At 34.9% G+C, this 12539-nt stretch overlaps 1 protein-coding gene across 1 annotated transcript; it reads left to right on the top strand.

Moving 5' to 3' along the window:
* The first annotated feature begins 687 nt into the window (after positions 1 to 687).
* Positions 688 to 8166, top strand: RYBP (ring and YY1 binding protein). The gene is made up of 3 exons (XM_067775029.1): positions 688 to 943; positions 1010 to 1296; positions 6538 to 8166. The coding sequence occupies exons 2-3, from the start codon at positions 1158 to 1160 to the stop codon at positions 6852 to 6854; spliced, it is 456 nt and encodes a 151-aa protein (XP_067631130.1). The 5' UTR covers positions 688 to 943; positions 1010 to 1157; the 3' UTR covers positions 6855 to 8166.
* The last annotated feature ends 4373 nt before the right edge of the window (positions 8167 to 12539 follow it).

Below are 12539 nucleotides of genomic sequence, written 5' to 3'. Positions count from 1 at the left end.
ATTTGTGATCGGTCGCGGCTATTAGGTGGGGCGAGCATTGCTACAACAACAACAACAACAAGGCTATATTCCCTTGCTTTGCATATTTCGATCCATGCTTTTTCCACCAAAACAATTTTCGGGAGCTGGAAAAGCTTATTAAAAGCCTTCTTTTCTATGCTGTTATTTCGGATTTCCAAGGCATGGGCTCATTTTTTTCTTTTTTATTTAAAATAACTATAAAAGTAATTTAGTAGTATTCGTTAATATGAAATCCACCAAAATTAGAAAAATTCGAACCATTTTTGAATCTGGTAGCTTGTTTTTGGTGAAATTGTCATTGTCCCAGCAAAAGTCAAGTGGCTAACGTCACAATAAATGTAACTACCTCCATTTTTTGTATCATGTTGTACCTTAGAAAGCCATGACATGAATTTCAGCTCTTTTCGCTTCAAAGAAATCAATGCCGAGTCGACCATGGCGCTTGGCGGCTTCAAAGCAAACCGTGGCGCGACGATACAACGATACGATCGTTCCGCTATGAAGCATACAAATCGGAAAGTCATGTGTCATGTCAGCTGTCAAAGCGACAAAATTAAAATTTGTTTGCGACATCTGCTGGCAAATGTATTTCTTGTTGCCAATTTACCGCTCAAATGCGAATGCAGCCCTGCGCATACGTCAAATCGTTTGACATTCTCCCATTTGGAAGAATGCGGAAAATTTTTCACTTTTGTTCAAAAAATATATGCGATTTAGATGTGTGCTATATGGAAAATCGACATTACTTGCAGAAATTTCCAAGGAAAATATTCTTATGAATATGTTTTGTGCATGATATTGTTTTAAGTGCTTTAAATAACTGCTATGAAGTGAATGTATGTTTATTGTACAAGGGTGTGACGATTGTGAACATTTTTTACGACGAACCGTAATTCCAAGTCTGAGCATAACTCTAGAATTGGTAATATACTACAAGAAATATATTTTTATTGGCTAACAACAACAAGTTACACACATCTACTTTTAGATGTATTAACATTTAAATTAATAACAGCAAAATAAAAAAAAACTTAAAGCAGGGAAACATTTAAAACGCGGTGGAGCAGCTGAAGCAGCGCCAGCCGCAAAGGCCGCTCCAAGAAGGACATTTATATAAACGGAAGCGATCAAATATTATGGATCACAAGAAATCGCCAGTAAGAAGACAGAAGCGACAATCGAAAGCGATCGAGGAAAATTTCTGGGATTGCAGCGTCTGTACGTACAGAAATACAGCTGAGGCATTTAAATGCCGTATGTGCGACGTGCGGAAAGGTGAGTGACCTCAACACATGCATGTATATAGTATTCATTTATTTTTGTTTTTTCAATTCAAAGTCCTTAACAAAATGTACCGTAGCGAGGTATATTTGCTGCTATCAAGAAATTTTTGATTTGTAAAGAATATCAACCATTTTCTGTATGTACCTACCTGTATCTCAGTATGTCTTATCATAAGCGTATACCTTTCCGCTCATGCAAGTTGCAAACAAAGCAAAGTAGCTGATATTTAAGCAAGTTTTTCTTTATATACTTACCTCAAAAACAAAGTTTACTTGTGTATATACGAATTCTTAAACACACATGATAAGCTGTTATACAATTTAATTGTAATATGTGCTGTAGAAATGCAAGAGGTAGCCAAATACATATAAACTGACTTAGCTTTACAATGAGGCTGAGGCCATACGTTTTGTTACTATGTATTCAACAACAGTGGTGATAGCGGCAATTGGCACAGTGGCAGGCGGTGGCTAAAAATTCATACCTATATTAGCACATACGAAACAGTAATATTTGTTTTAGTACTGTATGGGAATGAGGTTGTTTGTTGTATGTATTGAAATAGCAACTGGGTCGACTGTGCTCTTATGGCTTGACGCCGGCGCGCTGGTTTGGAGTTACAAATAGAAATGCAAAGCACAGCGTAAAGATATGAAAAGAAGGGATGAGCTGAATATACAAAACGTATACTTTCTGTTGGTTTTACTTTACTATAACTTTCACAACATCTTCCCCTTCACCTACCGATAGCAACGTTGTAATGACGGTGGTATACGTTTGCATTGAATTTAAACTTGTTTTTGTTTTGTTTTATTGCATTCCAATTACTTAGGTACTTGGTTTTGTTTTTCATCTTCCATACTGTTTGTAAGTACCAACTACTATCAATATTTTTTTATTTTCCACTGTATTGCTGTTTACATTTATTTTAAGTTCTTTTGTTTTGATTGGGTGGCGTTGCGGAAGTGTTTTTACCTGTAGTTAGCAGTTTTGTGGCCTTCTCATTTGTTTTTGTATATGCCATAGTTTACTGCTAAATGGGAGACAGCGCAGTGATAAACAAATTAATAACAAAAACACCTCTATTATGCGAATTCGTGGAATAAAGGGGAATGAAACAAAAATATAGTACCACTACATCACCTCTGCTTTGCTAATGGAGCGGCACTAGGCGTGTTGATATTGATGTTGGTCACGGTTTTTATACTCAGTTGAGCAGAGCTCACAGAGTATATTAAGTTTGATTGGATAACGGTTGGTTGTACATATATAAAGGAATCGAGACAGATATAGACTTCCATATATCAAAATAATCAGGATCAAAAAAAATTTGATTGAGCCATGTCCGTCCGTCCCTCCGTCCGTTAACACGATAACTTGAGTAAATTTTGAGATATCTTGATGAAATTTTGTATGTAGGTTCCTGAGCACTCAACTCAGATCGCTATTTAAAATGAACGATATCGGACTATAGCCACGGCCACTTTTTCGATATCGAAAATTTCAAAAAACCGAAAAAGTGCGATAATTCATTACAAAAGACAGATAAAGCGACGAAACTTGGTAGATGAGTTGAACTTATAACGCAGAATAGAAAATTATTAAAATTTTGGACAATGGGCTTGGCCCCGCCCACTTTTAAAAGAAGGTAATTTAAAACTTTTGCAAGCTGTAGTTTCGCAGTCGTTGAAGATATCATGATGAAATTTGGCAGGGACGTTACTCCTATTACTATATGTACGCTTAATAAAAATTAGCAAAATCGGAGAAGGACCACGCCCACTTTTAAAAAAAAAATTTTTTAAAGTAAAATTTTAACAAAAAATTTTATATCTATACAGTATATAAGTAAATTATATCAACATTCAACTCCAGTAATGATATGGTGCATTAAAATACAAAAATAAAAGAAAATTTCAAAATGAGCGTGGTTCCCCCTTTTTCATTTAATTTGTCTAGGATACTTTTAACGCCATAAGTCGAACAAAAATTAACCAATCCTTTTGAAATTTGGTAGGGGCATAGATTTTATGACGTTAACTATTTTCTGTGAAAATGGGCGAAATCGGTTGATGCCCCGCCCAGTTTTTATACACAGTCGTCCGTCTGTCCTTCCGCATGGCTGTTAACACGATAACTTCAGCAAAACTCGACATATCTTTAATGAACTTAGTTCACGTGCTTACTTGAACTCACTTTATCTTGGTATGAAAAATGAACGAAATCCGACTATGACCACGCCCACTCTTTCGATATCGAAAATTACGAAAAATGAAAAAATGCCATAATTCTATACCAAATACGAAAAAAGAGATGAAACATGGTAAGGTAATTGGATTGTTTTATTGACGCGAAATACAACTTTAGAAAAAACTTTATAAAATGGTTGTGACACCAACCATATTAAGTAGAAGAAAATGAAAAAGTTCTGCAGGGCGAAATAAAAAACCCTTAAAATCTTGGCAGGTATTACATATATAAATAAATTAGCGGTATCCAACAGATGATGTTCTGGGTCACCCTGGTCCACATTTTCGTCAATATCTGGAAAACGCCTTCACATATACAACTACCACCACTCCCTTTTAAAACTCTCGTTAATACCTTTAATTTGATACCCATATCGTACAAACTCATTCTAGAGTCACCCCTGCTCCTCCTATATGGAGATATCTCGAAAAGGCGTCCACCTATAGAACTAAGGCCCACGCCCTTTTAAAATAGTCATTAACACCTTTCATTTTATACCCATATCGTACAAACATATTCTAAAGTGACCCCTGATCCACCTTTATGGCGATATCTCGAAAAGGCGAACACCTATAGAAAGAAGGCCCACTCCCTTTTAAAAATACTCATTAACACCTTTCATTTGATACCCATATCGTACAAACAAAGTCTAGAGTCACCCCTGGTCCACCTTTTTTTGCGATACCTCGAAAAGGCGTCCACCTAAAGAACTTAGGCCCACTCCCTTTTAAAATACTCATTAACTCCTTTCGTTTGATACCCATATTGCACAAACGAATTCTAGAGTCACCCCTGGCCCACCTTTATGGCGATATCTCGAAACGGCGTCCATCTATGGAACTAAGGATTACTCCCTTTTAAAATACTCATTAACACCTTTCTTTTGATACCCATATTGTACAAACAAATTCTAGGGTCACCCCTAGGGTCACTCCCTTTTAAAACCCTCATTAATACCTTTAATTTGATAGCCATATCGTACAAACACATTCTAGAGTCACCCCTGGTCCACCTTTATGGAGATATTTCGAAACGGCGTCCACCTCTAGAACTAAGGCCCACTCCCTTTTAAAATACTCATTAACACCTTTCGTTTGATGCCCATATTGTACAAACAAATTCTAGGGTCACCCCTGGTCCACCTTTATGGCGATATCTCGAAACGGCGTCCACCTATGGAACTAAGGATTACTCCCTTTTAAAATGCTCATTAACACCTTTCTTTTGATACCCATATTGTACAAAAAATTCTAGGGTCACCCCGGCTCCACCCCTATGGCGATATCTCGAAACGGCGTCCACCTATGGAACTAAGGATTACTCCCTTTTAAAATACTCATTAACACCTTTCTTTTGATACCCATATTGAACAAACAAATTCTAGGGTCACCCCTGGTCCACCTTTATGGCGATATCTCGAAAATGCGACCACCTATACAACAACCACCACTCCCTTTTAAAACCCTCATTAATACCTTTAATTTGATACCCATATCGTACAAACACATTCTAGAGTCACCCCTGGTCCACCTTTATGGCGATATTTCGAAACGGCATCCACCTATAGAACTAAGGCCCACTCCCTTTTAAAATACCCAATAAGACCATTCGTTTGATGCCCATATTGTACAAACAAATTCTGGGTCACCCTTGGTTCCCCTTTGTGGCGATATCTCGAAACGGCGTCCACCTATGGAACTAAGGATTACTCCCTTTTAAAATACTCATTAACACCTTTCATTTGATACCCATATCATACAAACGCATTCTAGAGTCAACCCTGGCTATATCCCTAAATGGCGTACACCTATAGAACTATGGCCCACTCCCTCATAAAATACTCTTTAATGCCTTTCATTTGAAACACATGTCATACAAACACATTCCAGGGTTTCCCTCGGTTAATTTTCCTACATGGTTATTTTCCCTTATGTTGTCACCATAGCTCTCAACTGAGTATGTAATGTTCGGTTACACCCGAACTTAACCTTCCTTACTTGTTATTTATGACGTTATTTAAATATTTGCCTTTTTTATTGATTTTGTTTTTGTGAAGATTATAGAGCGAATGGGTATTTTAAAGCACACGCAAGCAGTTTATGACCTTCATACAAGTTTTCCACCATGTTTTTGATGTATTAACGATAAAAGCACTCTCCGAAGGTTTTGGGGAGTGTTATCGATATTGATGGTGCTTAGGACGGATATATAGGTACGGTAATTTCGGTAAACAAGCACCATTAACGTGTTAGCCTGACCAAATCGGGAACGATTAACATGACCACCTTAAACCTTCTAGGCGATCCTTATCCGGTACTAGCAACCTCAAGCAAGAGGACCTCTCTCATGTGAATGATTTGGGTTTCTAGGTCATCCCAAAATTACATCCCTAATGCTGTTAGGATTGTCAGAGCGACCTTCGTCTGTTAATTATATGAATGCAACAAACATGTGGAATAGTATTAAAACATTCCTTTAATCCTGACCTAAACCAATCGTTTCCTTATGAAAAGTTTAACTCAATTAAGCCGGTTCGACCAGTTATGACTTTGCTTTTTCGTAGCGAGGTTTTTCAGTGCCCACCACATTTTGCACAGCAAGTGATTTCCTTGGCAGATGCCTGCCGAGGGCGATGTGAGGCATACCAATGTAAACTTTGAAGCCATTCAAAAGTACAAAACTAGGAACTCGGGTTTTATTTGATAGTCAAGACTATCCAAGTCGGATTTGAGCTACTGAAGTCTAATTTACTCACTTTTCATCATTTCAAGAGTTTCCAAAAGACCATTATGGCTCAAATAGTAGAAAAAAAAAAAATTGTATTTTCTATGTGGACGTTCTTTTGCTTGGCATTTAGTTTGAAACTTGTTTAAATACAAGCAAGCTACTGATTTAAGCGATGATACGTACATTTTCTTCAGTTATTATACTTTTCTAACATCTTTAAAAGATTGAAGACTAATTCACTCATTCTCATTGCAGGAACATCCACACGCAAGCCACGCTTAAATTCAGCACTCGTCGCACAACAAGCCGCAACACTACCCGGCGCATCAGGCACCATGCCCAACGGCACTAAATCAGCATCAGGGTCACGACACGGCACCGGACATGATAAGAATAAACATAAAAAATATCCAGCACGTTTGAAGAATGTTGATCGTTCGACAGCACAAACGCGTGAAGTCACTGTTAATTCGGTGACAGTGTTCATTACCGAATATAAGCCCAAACCAGTGGGTAGTCGTCGGGAATCCAGTGAGCAGAGTTTTAGTGAAAGTAATGATTCGCGGAGTTAAATTAAGAGTAATCACTGCAGAATTTTTTGAATACATGATTACAACAAAATAAATTAGTTTAAATATTATAATATTTTAATAGATAAGTTTATAATAATTCTTATTAAATAATATTATAACAGTAAATAATTGAAAAACTAGGCAAAACACACGACTTTAGCTAAACAAAGATGAACGTTGAATGTATTGCAATTGGTAAAATGTGGTTTTTTACTGATTGCATTGATTGGATAACGAAAAATAGTAACGGTTTATACCGAGACTTTTATAAGTTTATTTGAATTATGCTATTCTTTCTTGTAGCAATTTTATAAAACAAAAATTTTAATTTTATAATAATTACACAAATACGAAGCCTACACATAAAGCGAAGAGTAAAAAGAGCTTACTCTTCCGATAATTGCGCATAATAATAATATGTAATTATAATAAAGCAACGTGCAGCAACACTGCCTTCAGTTCTCAGACTAGATATTATAGCCAGAAGATTTTTCATACATAAATACTACAATACAATAATGAAACCTCTCAAGAGGTTATGAATAAAAGAAAATTAGTTAAAAAAGTAAGAAAATAGTAAATAAGCAAGTACACCGAACCAACGGAAACTGATACTTCACAAACTTAGCATTGCATTCAGTAAATATGTATAGAAAAAAAAATGTTAAGTGTACTTGGCAAATTCCAATTACCGAAACGTTTGTAAGTATGTTTGAGGTTTCAGGTGTTTTGCATGGTATATATAATAATTTAAATTAAGTTGTAATACTTTGTTAGTACTATTGTTTTATATAAATTAATGTCATTCTATGTAAAGTTAGGCGTAAATTAAACAAACAAAAAACACTAAATTAAATAATATTTTATAATTTCTAACAAAAAATAAACAAATATTCCACGTGGTGAAACTAATTTTTGTTTATGTATTTTATTCCAATCGTAATTATATGTAATATATGTAAAAGTTGTATGTAAATTTAGTGTGAACTAAAAACTCAATTCTGGCTTGTAAGCTCTGGCAATTGTATAAGCTCAATTTTCATTGAAGCTTTAAATATGATAAGAATACTGTGAATTTTCCAGTCACTACAAGCTAGAATACGGTTATACACAATCTATCAATTATTTGATATTAAGTTGTTAAATAGAACAAAAAACGAATCTAAACAAACATGGAAAGCTTTTGTAAATAATGTTAGCATATACTTGATTTATTTCATTTGAGTTTAATCAAATTTAAGTTAGTGTTGAATTTTATACTTATATGCAAAAAAGTGAGAGATTTAATTAATATGCTGTTTAAAGAAATGAACTAATACTATTTTCTAGTATATGGGCGATTCTCCGCGAGCTCTCAGTTTTACTAACTCAAAATTTTGGAAAAAAATATTCGATTTTTAAATATTATCAATAATTTTTCTATGGACGAGCTACAGCTATTCATTTCTGTTCTTGATACGGAAACCTGCCACGGTTGTGACATTACACGCGTGCTACGGTTGTGACATTTTGACAATAAATTGCTCATTAAAAAAAGCTAGTAAGACTCGCAAGATTTTTCGCAATATTTTAAGGTTATGTCAGCAAACTTTAAAGAAAAATGGTACAATAGACGATTTAAGACACTTAAAATAAATACACCTATTTGTGGATTTTATTCCATTTAAAATAAATACACCACTATTTATTTTGGTTGAAATTTTATTATAAAATATTTGTATAGTATAACGCCCGAAAGTATGCACGCGAGCATTTTAAGAATTTTTTTATAGAATTTCAACCAAAATAAATAGTGGTATAGAATCGTATGTTTATTCTATCTTTATTAATTCATTAATTCATATAAAACTTAAAAACTAAAACTAAGAAGAACAAAATCGTGTCTTCAAAGGAAAAACCCCGGAATTATGATGATGCGTTGAAATTCAAAGTATTACTAGACGTTGGCTGTAGTTGCTAAAACTCAGCTGTTCTATGATGTTGCCACATATTGCTGCAGGGTTGTTGTTGTTGTTGTAGCGATTAGGTTACTCCCCGAAGGCTTTGGTGAGTGTTATCGATGTGATGGTCCTTTGTCGGATACAGATCCGATACGCTCCGGTAACACAGCACCATTAAGGTGCTGGCCCGACCATCTCGGGAACGATTTATATGGCCACATTGAACCTTCAGGCCATCCCTCCCTCCCCACCCCCAAGTTCCATGAGGAGATTGGGGTCGCCAGAGCCTCGTCTGTTAGTGAAACGGGATTCGCCGCTCGAAGGTGAGGTTGACAATTGGGTTGGAGAAGCTATATATTGCGCTACACAACCCCTTGAATCCCATTGCTGCAGGGTCGATTTGGGTAGTCACTACAGTGGTGTATTTATTTTAAATGGATTAAAATCTACAAATTGGTATATCTATTTTAAGTGGTCTTAAACCCACAATTGGCGATCAACCAGGCTTTTAAAAAGCTCACGAACGTTTAATAGCGCGTCATCGTGTAAAATTTCACAATAGTTTTTCATCAAATGAAGTTGCAGAATTTGAGCTAATTTCTCGCCATACTTGTTTAGTATTATAACCTAAAAGAGAAGTACAATTGAAATATTCAACAATGAGTTGCGAAAATTGAAAAGAACATTCACGAACCTACCTGAAGACCTGAAGCAAAGAAATCGAAAGCACACACAATATTCAAGAAAGCTGAGCAGTAAGGAAGTGTTCTGGAGCGATATTTGGAGATACAAATTTATAAAAATAAAGACTAAAACGAAGTGTGAAATACAAAATACTTAGAAAAGATATCCCGTTACAGCTTTCTTTGTTCTTTGGCGAAATTCATTTGAAAAGAGTTAGTTACAAACAAGTGTCCAATTTTTCTTATCAACCGCACAATTTAATAGTTTTTCTAGCGCCAACAAACGAAAAAAATAAAAGCCGTAGATACAAAATTTGAAGAATTCATATTTCTAATTGAAGAAAGATCATCGATTCAAAGAAGTGCATAAATTGAAAACGGAAAAAGCTGGCTTACTAAACAACCAGAGTATTTTCAAACTGACTCATAGACAACGAAAATTGTTAGAAACTAGCAAATATTACAAAGAGTTTCAATACAGAGCAGCTCCACCAGCAGCCATATTCCTGGCCGACCCACGTACTTAAAAAAAAAAAACGAATAATTAGCAGACTTATTTTAAATGAACTAAAACTCACAAATTGGTGTAGGTAGCTATTTTAAGTGGTCTAAAATCCACAGAAACTACAAAGATACGACAAGTGCTACGGTTATGACACGATTTTTTGATACGTACCGTTTTTCCAGTTCTTCAGTGTTTAAAAATGGACATTAGTTATTTTAAGACTGCAAACATTAACATGGAAATATGCGGGGACACTTGCTGATCAAAATTCACACCCACATGTCGCAAACCAATGTGCAATAAAGCAGTACCAACCTAACGATTTGAATAACAATTTTTAGTCCAAAACTCATGGACACTTTTCAAAATCAAATTACAAAGCGAAAGCAGAAGTGTTATCATTAGAACAACATTTATGCCCCTATTACCGTTTACAACTCAACTTAGTTGGGTTGTAATTAAAACAACTCAACTTTAAGACAACTCAACTCCTGTTTGGTATTACGAATTACAACTTATTTCTTTTTTTTTTTTGCGCTTTGATGCTGTCGCACATACAGCTAAAATGGTGAGAGTTATATCTGTTCCTCTATACACCAGGTTGATAATGTAATGGTTTTTATTTATATGACTTTCTTTGACAATTTTTGGCGATGTGGAAATGTGAACCTCAGATGACAGCTGTGCGTTCTGTCATTTGCTCCCATGTTCACAGAGTTGTACTAATTATCTCAATTTTATATTGTTTTTACTTTTTACTTCAAAAAAAAAAGGTGGTAGGCTTACAAATTTATTACATTTTGATAAGTTGTGTACATATTAGCATATAATAAGTATCTCATCCCTTTATCCTACTTATTATAATTTTAATAACAAGTTAAGTATACATTTTTGCAAGTTATTTTGATTGATATATATATTTTTTTTAAAAGTTCATTACTACTGTTTAACATTTCTTACTTAACATTACGATTTGTACATATCTATATATATATATACATATATCTTTACTCCTTTTTGTCAAAAGTTTTTATTTATATTAGGGCAAATATTCTACTACCTAGGAATCTTACATCTAATGTTTATTATTATTGTTTTTTTTTTTTTTTTTTTTTAAGCTTTAAAGTGAATTAGCAAGACCAGCATTATGCAGAAAATTAATTAATTCTTCATAATACGAAAAATTTTTTGTCATAAATAGATCTTTTAAATTATTGAATTTTTTAAAAATGATACTGGTTCTGAAGGCACTGTATTTGTTGCATTCAAATATCATGTGCTGCGTCGTTTCTGCCACATAGCATACTTGGCAGTGATCAGAGATGTTTGCTTTAAATTTTTTTAAGTATATCTTTCCATACGTATATCCTAAAATCAGTCTATTCAATAACTTCGTGTCATATGCATTTAATGTGTTTTTTTTATTTTTAAACCAAGGTTTCTTTTCCTTTAATGCTATTAGTTCTATAATATCTGCATCCAGTTTTGGACACTTGTCTTTTATTTCTCCTAACGTTCTGTCCCATAGTTCCCTGCCAATTCTCAGAAGGGCTTCTCTGGGTGTTAAATCTGGATTTAGATGTTGTCCTACTTCAGTTGCTTTTTTTGCCGCTTCATCAGCTTTTTCATTGAATGCTATACCCATATGACTGGGTACCCAAATTATTTGGATTGTTTCAATTTTTGATGCCTGCAATTGATTATGAATTTCCGCTACTAAAAAATTTGTTGTGCTATCACAATCAAGATTACTTATTGCTCCTAGGCTGTCCGTAAAAATAGCTAATTTGTTTCGTTTAAACCTTATTGCTAGTTTCACCGCTTCATATATTGCCACCAATTCTCCAAAAGTTGAAGTAAAAACCTGGTCTATTTTGAAAAGATAGGATACCTTACTTTCAATGTCATATACAGCACATCCCGTACTATTACCTTCAACTGAGGCATCTGTGGCCAGTGTATAGAATTCCTCATTTACAAGCTCGTCCAATTTGGCATAGTACAAGGCTTTTAAATTTTCTCTTGAATATTCCCTTTTGGATTTACTTAATTTCGAATATGTAAATTTTATATTATTATATTTTTGAAATCTTGTCTTTGTATTTATCTTATCCAAAACATGTCTAAACTGATTATATGCATAGCTGTAACTCGATCTAGCTGTGCTATTTTTTTGTATACTGTTCTTCATTTCCGGGTTCAATAGCCATTGTTTCGTCAATTCTTTGGAAGTTAACCAAAGCGCTCTGGAGAGTGGAGGAAGTTCACAGGCCAGAGCATATCTTGCATACGTTGGTGTGTTTGGTGGGACACCCAGGCATCTTCTCAGAGTTTCATTTACAGACGTAATTAACTGCTTACCTGCTCCTTTTGGCGCGTCTGCAAACGTCGTGTTTGCGTATTCCGCTTTCGATCTAACATACGTTTTGAATAAATTTACAGCATTTTTGGGAGCCAGACCTGCCCTAACTGTTGTCAATTTACTTATGAGGTTTTTTGCATTTATGATGGAGTTTTTAATTCCCTGCACATGTTCTTTGGACGTCAAATTGGCACT

Source organism: Eurosta solidaginis, chromosome 3 (assembly GCF_040869045.1).
Source record: "Eurosta solidaginis isolate ZX-2024a chromosome 3, ASM4086904v1, whole genome shotgun sequence".
NCBI classification, from domain to species: domain Eukaryota; kingdom Metazoa; phylum Arthropoda; class Insecta; order Diptera; family Tephritidae; genus Eurosta; species Eurosta solidaginis.
The sequence above is the reverse complement of the archived record's forward strand: the minus strand, read 5'-3'. Positions and strand labels throughout refer to the sequence as shown.

Coding starts and splice junctions, on each gene's coding strand:
- RYBP (XM_067775029.1), top strand. CDS start 1,158: ATGGATCACAAGAAATCGCCAGTAAGAAGACAGAAGCGACAATCGAAA. Junction 1,297..6,537: donor TATGTGCGACGTGCGGAAAG/GTGAGTGACCTC, acceptor TTCTCATTGCAG/GAACATCCACACGCAAGCCA.